Source organism: Setaria italica, chromosome V, assembly GCF_000263155.2.
Source record: "Setaria italica strain Yugu1 chromosome V, Setaria_italica_v2.0, whole genome shotgun sequence".
NCBI lineage: Eukaryota > Viridiplantae > Streptophyta > Magnoliopsida > Poales > Poaceae > Setaria > Setaria italica.
Window position 1 is genome coordinate 7,540,404 of NC_028454.1, and position 17,661 is coordinate 7,558,064.

The 17,661-nt window shown below is 50.1% G+C and overlaps 1 protein-coding gene across 1 annotated transcript; it reads right to left on the minus strand.

Annotated features, from left to right (window-relative positions):
* Positions 1-4,266: 4,266 nt before the first annotated feature.
* Positions 4,267-5,117, minus strand: LOC101756911. The gene has a single exon (XM_004968003.2). It carries the CDS (start codon positions 4,907-4,909, stop codon positions 4,454-4,456), a length of 456 nt encoding a protein of 151 aa, XP_004968060.1. The 5' UTR covers positions 4,910-5,117; the 3' UTR covers positions 4,267-4,453.
* Between the last annotated feature and the right edge of the window lie 12,544 nt (positions 5,118-17,661).

Consider the following 17,661-nt stretch of genomic DNA (forward strand, 5'->3'; position numbering starts at 1 on the left):
GTGGGGATCATTACCAAGCGCTTGGGTGACGGTAGCTAGCCGAGCGCGCGCCAGAACGTGGCGAACGCGACATGGGCGCGTGAAGCGTGCAAACGGGAGCTGGTCACATCACGGCGCGGCAGCGACGTGCCCAGACCACTACCGTCCGGCCGTGACTGATCGATCGAGCGTCCGCACGCTCCGGACGGGACGGGAGCAGCAACAGCGATACGACTGCGCGGCGCGTCAATCGGTGGAGAATCCGAGGAGATCTGCCTCGAGCGTGGCCGTACGGAGGTCGAGGCTAGTGGGCGGCTTTTTGTACGCGCACGCGAGCTGCAACAGCAGACTGCCGCATGGCTGCGTGCCGCCCGCCGCGCCGACCGGGCGCAGGGGTTTCTGCCGGCGTACTGGGAGCGTGAGACGCGGACGCCACGAGCGAGCGCACACAGCTCTTGAAGCCGTACGTGTGCCGTCGGCGCTCACGCTCGGTGGTGGCTGGCAGGGATCGTCACGGTCAAGGAGCAACCCCTATTTCAAGTTTCATAGATATAATGATATTATAAGTAAATAACAGTAAAAAAATAAATAATGATTTACTAGCACAAATATATAACTTAATCTCAAAAAAAAACTCCAAACTTCCCGAGCAATCAACTGGAGACTGCGTACGCCTAAAACTCAGCATCATCTTCATAAAACTTCACACACCTTCTTCTGAGCACCAGTTATTAAGAGTAAGTACACATATGGTTGGTACTCAGCAAGGTCACAAGAAATAAAAGGAATAACAATTTAAGTCCATCTTCATATGTTTATTAATCATCTGAGGGTTCAGGCCGTTCTTTACCGTGAGTACAGTTGATATATCAGTTTTACACTCTGCAAAGATTGTACACTTTCACCACAAGTCATGTAAAAGTTCAAAAGAACTTTGGACCCAACCATGTTGTGCGAAAGTAGGTACTTATCACACTACCAAGGTGTGACTACACGCGGAGGCTGCAAGGCCTTTACAAAGATTCCCTAATAAGTGGTAACCCGCTAAGGTTTCGGGGTGTGACGTGCATAAACCTTCCTAATGGGCATAGTGTCTTAGCAAAGCCCACTTCCCAAGAGGATCGACCTATACAACGACTCAGTCCCCCCTTTTGCCCTTTCGGTAAGATTATCCCAAACTAGAGTCTCTAATTAATTAGACAAGATCAGAGCCATATAGTTCTTGTGGTTGCATTGTTTTCATGGGTGGTCACTCCATGTTCCAATTGATGCATGGTATTCTTGTAAATAAGCATAGATAGAAGGATGGTTAGGGACACTTGCCTTTCTCCAACAAAAAGTTACTCTTACTACTCTTCAGCACTTGCTCTCTTGAAACTCTTAATTGAAAGAGTTGTTTAAATAAGCATTAGCCAAATTTATATTAGCTATGAAAACGTGGGGTTAAACTCTAATTAGATTTTAATTTAGAAAAGCAACTATATAAGTATTTAATCACATTAATATTTTGAATAAACTACAAAATAGAGAATATGATCAACATTGCTTGTAATGCGTAATTTAGTTTGATATGACTCTAACGTAATAAGAAGAAGGTTAAACGAATTTAAAACGTGAAATCTATGGATTAAACAAGGTTCTAATGACTTAAATAGGATTAACTATAGATCTCAGGGCTAGCAGAGAAGATTGGCAAGACACATGGAATAGTGCTCGCCATTAGATCAAGCCTAGGGTTAGATCTGCTAAAGTGCTCGGGTTGGATTGGTTTGCAGGAACCTAAACTTTCAGGGAGCTTTTTGTAAAACTCAGAAGACAAGAAAGGTGAATAATTACAGAGTTTTTTGGGGATCTATTTGCAAGATTGGGGTCTTCTTCTTCCCATCTGCGGCGGCTTTGGCCGGCCGGTTGGGCGGCACTCCGGCGAGCTGGGACCAAGGCGAAGAGGGGAAACGAGAAAGGAGGTCGAGGGGATCTTGAATTATTGCTCACCGGCGACGGGGAAGTGGGACCAATGGAGTCCAAATAAAATATTTGGAGCTCGTGACAAGGATTCGAATAAATTCCAAAAAAATCTGAAAAATTCTCAGAGGAACTTAATCTTCATCTAGACGCATTTTTGAAACTTTTGCACTCATGAAACACCATAATGCATCGGTGTGAATGCAACACATAAAGAACCACTTTATTTAATTAAAGAAAAATAACCAATTGTTTTTCTTATTCTAAATTTCCTGTCAAGAAAATAAATGTGAAGAAAAAATTTAAAATTAGAAGAAAATTATTGTTTAATCGTTCTTTCCGATCACATCCTGAAATAAATTTTTTTTGAGGGTGTGCGACAATTGCCATGTTTGTAGCCACGCTTGGATTATAATCTAAGCGACGATTTTCTCGCTTCTTACTTTTCGCTTCTCGTAGTTCAAATTTCTGAAGCGGCTTACCACATAAGCGAGAATCGGTGGAAATAAGCAAAGCGTTGGGCGGGATTCTCACTTAATTCCACCGATAAGCCGCTTATAAGCGGAAACTAACAGGGCCAATAGCGATGGGACGAGGGGTTTTGCAGTTTGGCACAGGACTAATGAGAACAAGCAAACACTCGAAAAGCTTAGAAAGTATGTTGTCAGACCAGTGCAGAGCAAATACTGTTGACAGGCCTTGTTTAGTTGCCAAAGTTTGGAGGTGCCAAATTACTGTTACAACACTGTAGCACACTGTAGCGTTTCGTTTGTATTTGTGAATTATTGTCCAAATATCGACTAATTAGGCTCAAAAGATTCGTCTCGCAAAGTACAACAAAACTATGCAATTAGTTTTTAATTTCGTCTACATTTAGTACTCCGTGCATGTACCGCAAGTTTGATGTGATGGGGAATCTTCTTTTCGTATAGTGCTAAAATTGGGAGTTGGGGGTGAACTAAACAAGCGCACAGATTTGGTCGATCCATGTGGCGAGTGACTCGGGTCACAGGGCATGCTTCCACAAGCAGAGGAACAAGCTTTCAGATACGGACCAGAAACCTTGCTTCACCAAATTAGCTGCACAGAACGACAAATGGCAGTAAGTGGGAGGAGGGAGGTCCCGCCATTTTTTGGGCCCATTATCAAGGGACAATAAGTTGCCAAAACCTGGAAGTGCAAGCAAAGACCGACTGATACGGTACTTCACCGTAATCAACAAGTATATGGGTATCAACTCTGATAAATAATGCTGAAAGATTTCACAACCAAACTTTATCTTAGGGGACGTTTTCTTCCACCGACTTATTTTTAGCACGTGTCACATCGAATGTTTAGATACTAATTAGGAGTATTAAACGTAGACTATTTACAAAATCCATTACATAAGACGAATCTAAACGGCGAGACGAATCTATTAAGCCTAATTAAACCTAATTAACCCATCATTAGCAAATGTTTACTGTAGCAACACATTGTCAAATCATGGACTAATTAGGCTTGTTAACAGTTAAAGTGATCTTGTTCATAAAAACATTGGGGATCCAAATCAAACGCGATGGAACTGATGAGACATTTTTTAATGGATACGATAATATTGAAAGCAACTCGCAGATGGGAACTCGAGCAGTGGGCAAGAGGCCACACTCCCAGTATCTGGGTAGTTGCAAATTCCACTGAGAAACCTGAACTGCTAGAACATGGACATCTCGAACTCCAACGACCTGATCGCATGCCCACAGCTTCAGTTAACCAGAAACTGCAATAATCCTCCTAGTGTTCACAGCAACCCGTGCACTGAGATTGCGTGTTTATCCTCTCAAAACTTGATTAAGCACGAGCTGCGAAGATCGACTGGGATCATGCTTAGGGGCTGTTTGGCAATTTAACACCTGGACAGTAATTAGAAGTTTTAAATATACGTTAATTATAAAACTAATTGCATAGACGAAGTGTAATTCGCGGGACGAATTTATTAAGTCTAATTAGTACATGATTTAACAATATGGTGCTACGGTAACCATTTGCTAATAATTGAATTAATTAGGCTTAATAGATTCATCTCGCGAATTAGCACATGGTTCTGCAATTAGTTTTATAATTAGCTCGAATTAGCACAAAGTTCTACAATTAGTTTTATAAGTTGCTCATGTGTAGTTCTCTTAGGATCCGAATATCTGAGGTGACCCAAAATAAAGTTTAACACCTCATAGGTGCGCTGCGCTGCCTACCACCAACGCTCGAACAGGGAAGAAGATGGCGCCAGCTTGAACAACCAAATCGCACATGATCAAGCACGGGACAGTCGAGCACAGAGCACGATCGATGGAGCAACCAAGAGCATTTTCGATTGATTGATAGCATACACTAGTCTCCTAGCTACCTCGCCTACATATTCCTCCACCGCCATTCTTCCCGGTTCCTGTACCAAAACAATACCCCGGCCGGAGCAACACGGGCAAAAGGCAGCGGCACCTGCTCCGGCGGCTCGTCCCTATCCCTCTACCCGATTTCACCAAATGCTCCAGATGTCGTGGTCGAATGCGTCCACCTCGGCGTCGCCGGCGCGGCCGCCGGTGCACCGGAAGTCCTCCTCGACGAAGGGAAACCACCCGAGCAGCTTCTCCTCGTCCACGCCCCACGTCCACCACGCCGCCGCCTCAAGCCCGGCGTCGAGGTCCCAGCAGTCCACGGACCGCGCGTCCGCCTCCCCGTCCGCCGCCGCGCACACGTCCGGGACCATCGGCGCCATCTCCGCCCCGGGCGAAGCCGCATTAGCGGCGGCGGCGGCGGCTGCGGCCGCGACCGCCGCGGCGCGAGCCGTCGCCGCTGCGGGTTTCTTGTTGGCGCCCGCCTTGGGCTGCCGCGGCTGCTTGGCGGCCCGGCGCTGCGGCTTGGCGGGGTTCGCGGCGGTGCCGGGCTCCTGCGGGTCCTCTACCTTGGGCTGCTGCGCTCTGGTTCGCTTCATGGCCGGCAGGCTGCTCTGCTTCCCGGAGGCGGAATGCTTGGCTCTGCACTCTGCTCTGGAGTTCTGAGGGGGAGGCGGCGAGGGAGTGAGAGTGTGTGAGAGCTGTGGAGGTTCGTGTCGTTTGGGCGCGCGTCCTTTTGTAGGAGTAGGAGGCCGGGTGGGGGGAGCGGCTTTGGTTTTTGCCTTGGACTCCGGGAGGAAGGGGTGCGGCGCGGCAAGGCAAGTGGGCTGGTCGCTCGTGACACGCCCCCAAGTGGTTTGGGTCGACGCCGCCGGCGCAGCAGCCGGTTTGCGCGACCAGTTCCAGTTGGTGCGTCCTTCTCGTCTCGGCGGGTTTCATGTGTGTGTGCAGCTCACCTAGGCTGGCCGACTGGCCGACTGGCCGAGTCGAGTACCCGCCGGGATCGTGATGGAAACTGGTGTCGACGGACGCGACTGGGCGGGCACACCCAACTCGCTGTCACGCATCGCTGTTGCTGAGCCCAGCCGGTAAACTTTACGATCAGATTATCTTGTTATCGCTCAATGTTTGTACTAGCCAACGACAAAGATTTATGCGCGGTTCGTGATCCTCATGCTTCGGTCTCCTGCGTCGCACCGTTCGTAGGATATACGACGACGTGCGAGCGACGAGGTCCCCGGCCGGTAGAAAACGCACGCTGGCGTGTCACGTTCCAGCCGCGCGGCACGGCAGCCTGTTACGGGTACGGTCGATCGGTAGGTCACGGCATGTGCACGTAGCTGACGCCCGGCCAGGCATGGAACATGGGGCCGCGCGGCCGGCCGAGGCGGCGCTCGATCTAAGCGCGCGCCCCGCGGTCACGTGGAACCGCCGGCGACTTGGGAAGATGGGCGGCGTGGGGGATCGCGTGCGCCCGCGCCGATGGCACGCCGACATCGTGAAGCGCTCGTACTAGCAGCGAAGCACACAGGTTGGAAGCCAATTCCGCGCGTCGGCATGCTGTGCTGCGTGCACTGGAGTCCGGGAGCTGTAAAACCTCCGCATGTGAGTGCTGTATATGTTGTCAATGGCTGCAAGATCTTCTCAGTATTTTAGTCTCTTTCTACGGGTATATACCAGGACCGTACAAGTACATTTTTTTAGAAACAGGACCGTACAAGTACGCTGCAGAAGCACAACAGGGTCCACGAGTACGAGTGAAGAGGAAGCCGTCGTCGGTGGCGTATGACTGTATCATGTTGGGCAAGCGGTTAGGGCGTATTTAAGGGCCGACAGGGCGTGGCCGCATGTCGGCAAACCCGCCGGGGTTGATTGCGAGCCGGCAGACGAGATGGACGGGGGCCTCGCGTCACTCACCTCAAGTGGCCGGGTGCAAGCGGCGCACGGCACGGCAGCCAGCAACTCAGCCAGCCTGCCTGCCGCTCTGACAGGCGGGGGAAGAGGATTAGGGTGCGGGCAGTTGGGTTGGGTCTGGCCCGTCCGGGCGCCGCTGGCGGCAACTTGGCGTTGCCGGCCGCGCGCCGCTACGGCGCTACCCGCTAGCCCCCCTGTCGGCCAGGTCGCCGCCTCCGCGCGGCGCGGCGGGAGATGTCGGCGTCGCCTTGCTGTGCTCGCCCACGCTGCGCTGTCCGTTTTCGATGACGATGAGATTGAGGGCGGGTCGCGATCGCCGCCGGTGGTGCCGGAGGGCCAACTTGACGGGGTCGGGCCAACCCGCCCACGTGCGGCGGCGATCCCGGCGCATTCATTCGTGCTCGCCGCGAAATTAAACTAGTCACCGACGTTGGTTGCGGATCGGGGGAGGAGTTGGCCCACGAACTGGGATCGTGCGCTCGTGCCGTGCCGCCCGGCGGCGGCGGTGCCGACCACGCAAACAGCTGAGTAGGCGAGTAGCTGAGCTGAAAAAAGAGGTTGGGGAGTTGTGGGCTGGGCCAGGGAGCTCACATACTACGACGACTCGTACGTAGCCCACACCTGCTTAGGTTAAATTAAGGCCCATAAGCACACGGCCCACTAGCTCATGTTTATGGACATCACTAAGTAGTAACCAGGTAGTTCTCCTGGACTCCTGGTTGGGCCTCTGCGTGTGAACGAACGGGAAAGCTCATGGGCCTCGAGATCTTTGCTGGCACCTGTTGTGGCGCCCAGGGAATGAAAATGAAAGATCGAGGCGTGCACACATTAGAAAATAAGAAGCGGTATCTCGTATTGCTACACGAACTAGTGGACGGTCTTATTCTATACTGTCGTGCCAGAAAATATACTGGCGCACAATATCAATTTCCACCGACACAGATACACAGATAGATGCACCACCAGCAATCCAGCATGATCCATGCAAAACACACGCACCCACACACGAACAAAAGAAAAAACAAAAGGCAAAGGCGCCCCCGTCTCGTCCCTATCCGCGCGGTGTGCCTCGTCATCATATGCTCCGCCACGCGCGGCACGTTTCGGTGTCCGCGCGCCTCTGACCTCTGAGCTCCCCGTCCCCGCCGTGTCACTGTCACGTCATGTGATTTGGTGCCCGAGACATTCCCTCGCTCCCCTCGCCGGTCGCGTCGGACAGAGGGGAGCTTTGTTCGGCGTGCCGGCCGGCCCTGATGCTCGCCTTTGCCCCGACGATTCCCGCCCCACCCAGCTTTTCCTCGCAACTTGTTGCTTGGATCCAAGCCGCATTTGGCCGTACGGGTGCGCGACAGGGACTCGGTTTTGCTTCAAGCTTAAACAAAGATGCTTGCTAACACCCTTGTTGCAGGCGTGTTTCCGGGCGACCGTGCAACGCACCAGTGCTTTGTTCGAGGATCAACAGACGACAGGCACGGTGGGTGTGGAGTAGGAAGGGTTGGTTCTTGGTTGGTCTACCGGATCCTCTCAGTTAACTCCTTCTCAATTTGTTTTTCTTCTTTTTTTTCCTTTTCCAAAAGGAACTAGTACAAACAAACTCGTCTCTCTCGATGGGTCACCTTGGTATGGTACTTGTCCTCTGTGAAGAAGCTACAAGTTTGCAGTTGCAGCATCCGGAGGAGTCAGGTCAGGCCGGTGCCGGTCGCGTAACGGGAGATGCATGCCGATGCTTCCAGTCGGAGTAGACTGGTGTCGAACGGGTCGGGTGCTACACCTTGTAGCCAGAGTGATGGGCGCAGCTCTAGGCTTTGGTGGTGCTATTCTGCTATTAGTGCCATGAATTACTACTCGAGTAATAGCCTGCTGACCCTCACGTTGATTGACGCTGACGGCTGATGAAACACTGCTGCTTTACAGCTGTACCCTCCGTTTGGATCCAGTTGTGGATTTTGAAATCTAGATTTTAGATGGATTTCTAGAATCTAGATTCTAAGCAAAATCTGGACGGTGTTGTTTGGATCATAAATTCCAAAATCTGATTGTATAGTAGCTTGTTGAATAGATGTCTTTTATGCCCTTGCTACCCAAAAGAGTGGACAATAGCAGATTGGATAATTATCTAGAAGGTTGCTAGGCAAAATGGTAAAATATGCATGCAAAATCTGGTAGAATCAACTTTTGAGCAGCTTCTAGGATTCTCAAAATCCAAAATCTAGATTGTAGAATCTGGGTCAGAATCTGTCATGTTTGGAGGGCAATCCAGATTCTGGATTTTGGATTTTGAGAATCTGATGTTCTCCAAACGGGGCCTAATAAGTTTCGGTTAAAAAGAAGATCGAAAAGCGTAGGGCGCGGCGTAGGGAGTGCCTTATCCTTTTCGCAAGTAGCGTAAGCGCTAGATTTCACTGTCGCTAAATCGCCATGATCAGATTCGTGTCGCACTCGGATGGCTGCGTGTATGTAATAAACAGGCAGGACCCATGATTAAATTCATGAGAGGAGCCGCGATGAAAAGGGTCCCGTTCCTGTATTCGCTTTTTAAAAATATAAAAAAGAAAAAGAGTGGAGAACACATTATTTCTTCTCTTGTTTTATTTCGCCGTCCCTGTCATGGTGGCAGAAAATCAACACGTATGCAACGGGTACGGTTCCTCAGAAAAGCAAAAGCCGCGGTACTGAACCGGGTACTAAGGGAGCGTTTGGTTCCTCGAGATAAAAGTTTAGTCCGTATCACATTAAATATTTGGAGACTAATTAGGAGGATTAAATATGAGTTAATTATAAAACTAATGCACAGATGGAGGCTAAACGGCGAGACGAATCTATTAAGCCTAATTAGTCATGATTTGATAATGTGCTGCTACAGTAACTATTTGCTTTAGAGGGAGTCTATCACTCTCGCCGTTTAGCCTCCATCTGTGTAGTGGGTTTTGTAAATGGTCTATATTTAATACTTCTAATTAGTATCTAAACATTCGATGTGACAGAAACTAAACTTTAGGGGGAGGAACCAAACACCCCCTAAGGCTCCCGTTGGTTGGACTTTTGGGGCTCCTTTTGTTCCCAAAAGCCTAAAGCCAACCAAAGGGCACAAGGAGGTAGCGTGGCTTTGTCCAAATGTAGATTTCTTTGTAGTAGGAATGTCACAGCCAGCTCAGACCTGCTCTCACCGGCTGTGGGAGGAGAAACTTCAGTTTATTTACCCGCCTGATACTCCTAAGTGAGGATACTGGTTTGATTCACATGCCCCGACGAAAAACAAGGTCGCAACCTCCTCCGCCACTGCGCAGGCTCCTCCGGTGCGAGCTGCCTCCGCCGCCGCTACCGCTGTGGGCGCGGGCGCGGGCGACCTCTGCCGCGAGCTCCTCCTCCGCCCTGAGCCTCCTCCGCCTCGAGCTTCTCCGCCACCGCGAGCCTCCTCCGTTGCCGCGTGGTCTCCTCCAGCGCGAGTCTCCTCCACCGCCGCGAGCTCCTCCACTGCCGCGCGGGCTCCTCCGACGTGAGCCTCCTCCTCCGCTGTCGCTATGGTCTCCTCCACCGCCGTGGGCGCGGGCGTGGGCGAGGCCCGGCCGCCGCTACTCCTTGGCCAGTGAGAGGAAGAAGAAGGGGCTAACGAGCGGGGTCAGCTCGTCAGTGAGAGAGGGAGAGAGTTGAGTGGGGAGGGTTGTGGATGACACGTGGGGTCCGCTTAACAGTTTTCTCAAAAGCCACAGCTGCCTAACCAAATGGCTTTCGGCTTTCTCACAGCCCATACCTCATAGCAGCTTTTCAACAGCCTATAGTCCACAGCAGTTTTTCCAAAAGCCACAGCTCAACCAAACACACCTTAAGGTTGTGATTGGTAGGTTGCATAGCCCCTACCCATGCTTGTGGAATGCAACCCACCAGTGTTTGGTAGGGTGCAGAGGGGTCTTATGTAGACTTGGACTGTGCAAAATGCTAGGTAAGACCTGCATTCGGGGAAACGAAGTCCACCCGTGTTCCCGGCTATGCAGGCTTGGCAGCACCACCTTCGTGGGCCTGGATTGGCCACCCGCCCGCTTATCTTGTGCAACGAACAAAACTAGGTGCCCCCACTAGGGTTATCGCCGCACAGTCCCATTCGCGCCGCCGCCTGTTGCTTCTCGCCCTCGCTCGCCCTCCCGCTCCCGCTCTCCCTCTCGCTCGGTGCCGTTGCCATTGTTGGAAGACCATCGGAGGAGGCTTTCAGCTCCCTCTCGACATCCGCAAGTACCCAATTGTGTTGATTGGCCCCCAACCTCTGTGCTCCGCTCCCGTCCCCCCTATCTGGTTCATTGTCTCACATGTTCTTGGTTTTAGGGTTCTTCTTGGTAGAGTAGAGGAGCCGGATCTGGTGTTTTCTTGTTGTATGAGTTGTTTGCGGCCAGATGTGGGTTGATTTCACGAAAATCTTAAACAGACGTTGATGTTTGTGGTAGGATGTAGTTAGATTTGTCGAATAATCTTTGTTGGCGTTGATGTTTACAACTAGATCTGTATGTTGTGCTCTTGTATCTTGTGTGGTCGATGTTGTTTGTGATAAGATATGAGGTTGGTCGATCAAAATGTTTAGTTTTGCACTGGTATTAATTAATTTTGTTGTCCTCTTGTTATGGATATGGATGATGAACTTGCTACTAGGCGCCGCCAGCTGATTGTCAGGGGTGCAACACTAGTTTCTGTCATCAATGTATGGTTGATGATTAGGTTTTGTCGCCGTGCACTTGCCAGGCCTGATATCCCCTTTGCTCCTATGCTAGAGAGAGATGAACAAAGATAAAAGAACCTTGCCCACATCTACAACTCCACTGATACTCAATGTGTAAACCAACTTAGGATGAAAAGAGCCCTATTTTTCCAGCTGTGTGATCTTTTCCGCACTAGGGGTTTGCTCAAGGACAGCATCCACATTAACATTGAGGAGCATATTGCAATGTTCCTTCATGTTGTAGGTCACAACCAAAGGTTTAGGTGCATCCAAGTTCCATTCTTAAGATCCATTGAAACCATCAGTAGGTATTTTCAAGACGTGGGGGAGCTTGTCACACCCGATTTTAAGGACAAAATCGAGTGCATTAAATACATGTGCGCCAGGATCAAGTTACACACATGTACGACAATAGTGAATAACAAAGATAGTGCTAAATCGAATAAAGAGAGTATTAACCATTATTACATGACCGAAAGTCTCAATAAAACATAAGCCTAACTTATTACGTAGCGGAACTTCATAGACGACGACAACTCCACAGGCAGTTGACTGAAGAAACGTACGCTTAGAACTCCTCAAAGTCGTGTAGATACTCCTCTTCCCAATTAGCTTGGTCTGAACAGCGGTTTTGCAAGGGTGAGTACACTTATGGTTGGTACTCAACAAGTCGTGGGGAATAGTGTAGTGTAAGGCAAATCAAGGTATGGCTAAGGCATAATTAGCATTCGCTTTTAATTAAGTTGGTCAAGTTTTATTAGCAGTTAACTAAGTATAAGTTCATACCACCCGAAATTAAACATGATCATAAATAAAGTAAGCAACATATGCATGAAATGATAACAAGTTAAATCCATCTTCCGATAATATTATCATGTGAGGGTCCAGGCCGCTCTTAACCGTGAGCACGACTGATCGATCAGTTTTACACTCTGCAGAGGTAGCACATCTTTACCCACAAGTCGCGTAAAAGTTCAATAGAACTTTGGACCCAACCATGCGGTGTTTGCAAGGCACCATACCACACTTCCGAGGTGTGATTGCATAGGGACGCTACGAGGCCTTTACAAAGATTCATTAATCAGTGGTAACCCGCTAAGGTTTTGGTGTCTGGCGTGCACAACCCATCCCAGGCAAAATGCAACGACTCAGTCCCCCCTCTTGCCTCATCACGAGTAAGGTCACCCCAGACTAAGGTTTCTAATTATTCAGCCAAGACCAGAGCCATTTAGTCTTGTGGTAGCACTGTTTTCCTGGGTGGTCGCTCCATGCTCCGATTAATAACACATGTTCTTGTATTAATGAAAGGTATAACGGAAGTAAAGCAAGATTAAACATTGTGTGTAGTTAAACCACCATGTACCAAGTAAGCACTAAGCATGAGCTACCCAACATAAAGTAAACCGGTTGGTCAAGGCAAAGGTAAATCAATCTAGGCGAACCTTAATTGGGATCCATCAATTTAATCTTAACATGTGCATAGCATAAACGTTGAGTACAAGAAAGTAAAGGTGTATAGGACGAAAAGGTAGTGATCAAGGACACAACTTGCCTTCTTGGCCTTGCTCCTGCGTTTCGTACTCCTCGAAGGCTTGATCTTCAACTCCCTCGAACAGCGGGACGTCTACACGCGTCACACGAGCACATACAAGCAAACATGGGAAAAAGTAAGAAAACAGTACACCAATAATAGTTAAACAGAGAAAACAAGCTTGAAAAGTTGATCTTCGCTTTAAAACGAACACATGGATATAAAGAACACGAAAATCGGAGTTAAGATGCAAAAGATATGATTAAAACAAGATCCAGGGACTTTTCTGAGAGAAAAACAAAACTTTTAGGGCCTATCCGCGAAAACCGAGGGCTTATACGTAATTACGCGTATAAACCGAAGGTCTGACGCGCAAAAACTCAAATCCGGACGGCGGGTTGATTTCTGGAAAGCTCAAGGGTCAAACCGAAAAGTGCGAGGGCAGATCTGTAAATATTTTTCAACGCGATCTGGACTGCGGGTTGATTTGCGGAAAAGGCGGGGGCTTAAGAGAAAAAGCGGCGCGGCGCGGCTCGGTTGACCGTTACGCGGCCGGATTGACTTGCCGTGAGCCGTCGGATCTTGATCCGACGGTCGCGGTCGTCGATGACTCGCGGCGGCGGCGGGAAAAGAACGGCCGGCGGCAGCTAGCGGCGGCGCGCGACGGCGAGCGGCGGCGGTTCGCCGGAGTTGGCCGAAACGGCGCTCCGGAGCACGGTTTGGCGCGCGGATTGCACCAGAAGCAAGAAGGGAACACGGCGAACTCGTTTTGGGGGTCCTTGACGACCGGAGCTCACCGGAGGCGGTGCTTGACGGCGGGGAAGAGGCGGCGGCGCTGGAGCTTTGGGGGCGCTAGGGTTTCGGGGTGCTTCGGCGTGGGTGCTTGAGGCTGGGAGGAGGCGGCGGCTTATATAGGGGCGGTGCTTGGAGATAGAGGCCTCGGATTTGAACTCCCCGGAAGAAACGGAGCGGGAGAGGGAGGCCGTTGCGGAGACGGCGGCGCGGCGGTTGCGGGAGGAGTCCCGGCCGAAGGTGGGAGATGACGGCGGGCCCCACCTGTCGGCGGTAGCGGGCGATAGGCGGGCCGGCGCAGCGTCGTGGGCCGTCGCGCGTTCGCGGGCCAAGGGGAAGAGGTGAAGCGGCGGGCCGCGGAGGTGGGAGCGACGGGCCGGCGAAAGGAAAGGTGGGCTGCCGGCAGAGCTGCTGCGGCTGGGCCGCGCGGGAGTAAGGAGCAAAGGGGCTGGGCCGAAAGAAGAAGAAGAAAGAGGAGGAAAGGTGGATGCGGCCCAGGAGAGTAAAAGAGAAAATAAAAGAGAGGGAGAAAGGAAAAATGTTTTGGGAAATCAAATTTAAATTTGGAAATTCAAAATTTGATTCAAACTCAAGCAATCAAAATAAATGCACCAGCATGAATGCACAATTAACTCCTATGATGAATTTAATTAAATTAAAGAAAATGAATTTAAATGTCTAGAATTTAAATGACACCCTAATATGAGCAAATTTTAATGAATTTGAATTATTCAAAATTTTGGGTGTTACAGAGCTTAGAGGAGAGATGATCATGACTAGTTTTGTGCTACGATGGTGAGTTCCTGAACATGCCTCTGGAGAACTACCCTCAGATGCATGTCATTTTTGACAGTGGAGTGGCTACTAGGAGGTTTGCCATGGGGTCCAATGACCCTCTGGGGGACCCTGCTGACGTAGAGACAATCAATGTTGATGCAGATGCTCCTGTTCCTACTAAAGCCACTGCAAAAGGTTCTGACTCTAAGGGCAAGAGTGATGGATAGACTTTGGGCAAGAGGAAGAGGGTCACTACAGAAGAAGAAGGAGCGTCAATGCAAGGCTTAACTGATGATGTCTGGGGCTTTGCTGGGGCTGTTACCTCTTCCATTCATGCAGAAGGAACACTTGGGATCATGAAGGCTGTCATGGGGTGCTCCAAGTTCAGCAAGGTGCAGCAGATGTTCTGTTTGGATCACTTGATGGAGCATAAGCGATCTGCCCTAGACTTCATCGACATGGACAATGAAGAGAGGGACCTCTGGCTAGCTTGTCACTTGAGCAAGCATGGCATGCTTGCCTGATCCAAGAATTCCAACAACTAAAAACTTTTTGGATGACATCTAACCACCTAACTATTTGAGCCATTTGGCTGCTTTGTAACTAATGTTGGTGCCTTGAATGGTGAAACAGTTGCATGTTCTATAAATTAGGATTCTCTGGTGGTGGGTAATGCATACTAGATGGTATGCCTAGGATAGCATTCCTGGTTGCAAACTCAGACGATTGGTATGTTGTGATGTGGTAGTTTAAAATTTGAAGTATTTGTTGTGCTATGATGTTGCTTTGTGCTGTTATTATTTAATGTGCTTCACCTTGATTTACTTTCAACATCCTCTTGTCTCACTGACTGATGCAATGTTAACATGTAGAGATGAAGTGGTATGTGGTGTTTAAGGGGAGGAAGCCTGGTGTACACGATGATTGGAACACTTGCCAAGCTCAAGTTTCTGAGTTTAGCCATGCTAGGTACCAGAGTTTCAAGTCAAGGGAAGAGGCAATGATGGCGTACAATGGCAATAGAATGGGAGTTGAAGAGGCACATATTAGCAAGACGACACCGCATGTTACCGATAGAGGGTCCTATGATGTCCTTGCCTTCATAAATACGGCTCTACTAGCAATGATCATGATCCTACTGTTGTTAATTTGTGTTAAGTTGTATTCCATGTAATTTTTCATGATCCTACTGCTACCAATGATCATGATGTATTGTATAAGTAATGAGATTCATGAATGTATTGTATCAGTAAAGAGATTCAGGCCATGTTAACATTAACACATGAAATATGCCATTCATCATTCACCAATCAAGCAGTTCACCAAACAGCAAGTTCATATGGCATGCATCATACTTAAACATTAGTCACCATTTCTTGAACACAACCCAACTAGAACCCAAGTCAAGGCAAAGTACCAAGATTAATCATCACTACATTTTTACAAAACAAAAGCCTAGGAGACTTTGATGAATGGTCAGGAGACCCAAGACACACAGTTCATCAGTCACACTACCAAACTAGAACCCCAAACAAACCAAACTATCAAGAGTGTGGCCTCTTAGTCATCATCAGTCACTTGTTCTTGAACACAACTGCTAGCAGAACTGTAATGAGCACACCAAACAAAGATAGGATCGGACCATACAACATCTTCTTGTCGTTACAATCACTCATGATCCTATTCTCCATACTAGAGCGTGTTATCCTTGCAAGCCTAGTCCTCATTGCCATTTCCCTTTCCAGGCTCTCCTTCTCCTTGATGAGGCTCTCATTCTCCCTAGTTCATTCAACCTTCTCCACCAACAGTGCTTCTTTCTCTTCATAAACATCATTCCTAAGTTGAATAGCTGCCAATAGATCGACCTGAGCCTCATTAGCTTGCTTCTTGAACTTGCCAACGACTTCCCAAATGGATGCAACCACTTTCTGAAACATTGGTGGCCACTTGTCATCTATCCACTCAACAAAGTCACACTTGTTCTCCTTCCCCTGCAACCACAGGCAAAAAGATCAACCTATCATACAATCAATCAAAACATCTTACAGGGAACAACCTATCACAATGACTCATCAAATCTTACCCTCAGTGGACAAGCGAGTTAAAAGCGCCTGGTGTTCTTCCCATCCTAGCACAATATGCGCCTAGGACGCTTCCCATGGTGGCATCTCAACTTAGTTTCAGTGTCAAAACCTCCCCACTCCTTTTTTTCGTTCCTTCATTGAATTCACTAACAAAAACACTCTACAAAGGACATATGCGTAAAATTTAGTCAATCTACCTCTAAATCCCCATTGCACAACACACATCCTCAATCCACCTAGTGAAATCCTAGATCCCCAATCGACCTAACCCTGTTGCTAAGAATGATGCGGAGACGGACAAACTTGAGATCCGCCGATGGTGGATGAGTTGGTGTTGGGCTCGGATGACGACTTCTCGGAATCCCCAGGGGAGGAAGATCCACCGCTTCGGCCACTTCCACCTCTCCCACCGCTTCCATTGCTTCCCCCACCGGCCACTGCAGCCTTCTTCTCCTCCCGCTCCTTCGCCTTCTCCTTGTGGGCATGGTATCGAAGGCAGGCCTCACAAGGACGGCCAGCCTCACAAACGAAGAGGGTGGCCACCAGAGGGGATCTCACCTCATCAGACTGCGAGGGGCTACGACTACCGCGGGCACACCCGTTCAACCTCCAATCGTTGTCTTCTCCGCCGACCATCGCGGTGTGATGACCGACCCCAAAATCTTTCAAGATAATCTAATCCAAGTCCATGATCCCCTATCTCAGCTTTACCGAGTTCAAGTGCTCAACCTCCAGTCCGGCCCCGACCCCGGGAACCCGACCCCTCTCCGCTGTTTCCTAGATCCGACCCCTGCCGACCCCGAATCCCCACAACCGGATCCTTCGAAGTCCCTTAGCAGTCTTCCTTCAATCTGAGCAGTGGGCCAACCAAGACTGACCGATGGACCCACAAAATCTTTTCCCCAGATCTCCCGCGACAGACGCACTCGAGTAAGCATGCCCGCTTCAGAGCTTCTCCGCCGCGTGGCTCGTTTCCTCCGACACCCGCCGCTCCGCCCCGTTGCCGGCCGCGACCGGATGGATATCCGCGCCCCCTTCCCCAATCGCAGCGGAAGCCCCCTTGCAACCCTTTCTGCAGCACCTCGCAGCCCGCGCCCATCATCACCTCGCCGGACCCCCAGCTGCAGAGCCGATGCCGCCCGTCTTTTCCGCCGCCTCTCCACCGTCGCGCCACCCCAGATGCGCTACGCGACGATTCCTCCTTCGCCAACCCCGACCTCGGTCGCGCAGCTCCTTTCCCGCCTTGTCAGTGCTGCGCTCCGACATTCTGTTGCTTCGCGCTCGCCCGCGCAACTGCAGCCCGCCTGTCTTCTCACCTGTGCGCCCTCGCTTCTAGCGCCGTTCCCCCGGTCACCTCCATCAGATCTGCCGCACGACGATGCCCACCTCCGCCAAATCTCAACCACCGGCAAAACCGCGCCTACGCCGCCCCGTCTCTGGTGCCCAATGGCCGACGGTGTCATCCCCGAAGTCCTGCTCCGCCGCCCAGCTGCTCAATCGCCGCCCCGGCAGCGCACTCCATCGCCTCTTTCCGGTCTTCGTGCTGCT

What these genes read in the sequence shown, in the direction of transcription:
- LOC101756911 (XM_004968003.2), bottom strand. Translation starts at nt 4,909, where the DNA reads ATGAAGCGAACCAGAGCGCAGCAGCCCAAGGTAGAGGACCCGCAGGAG.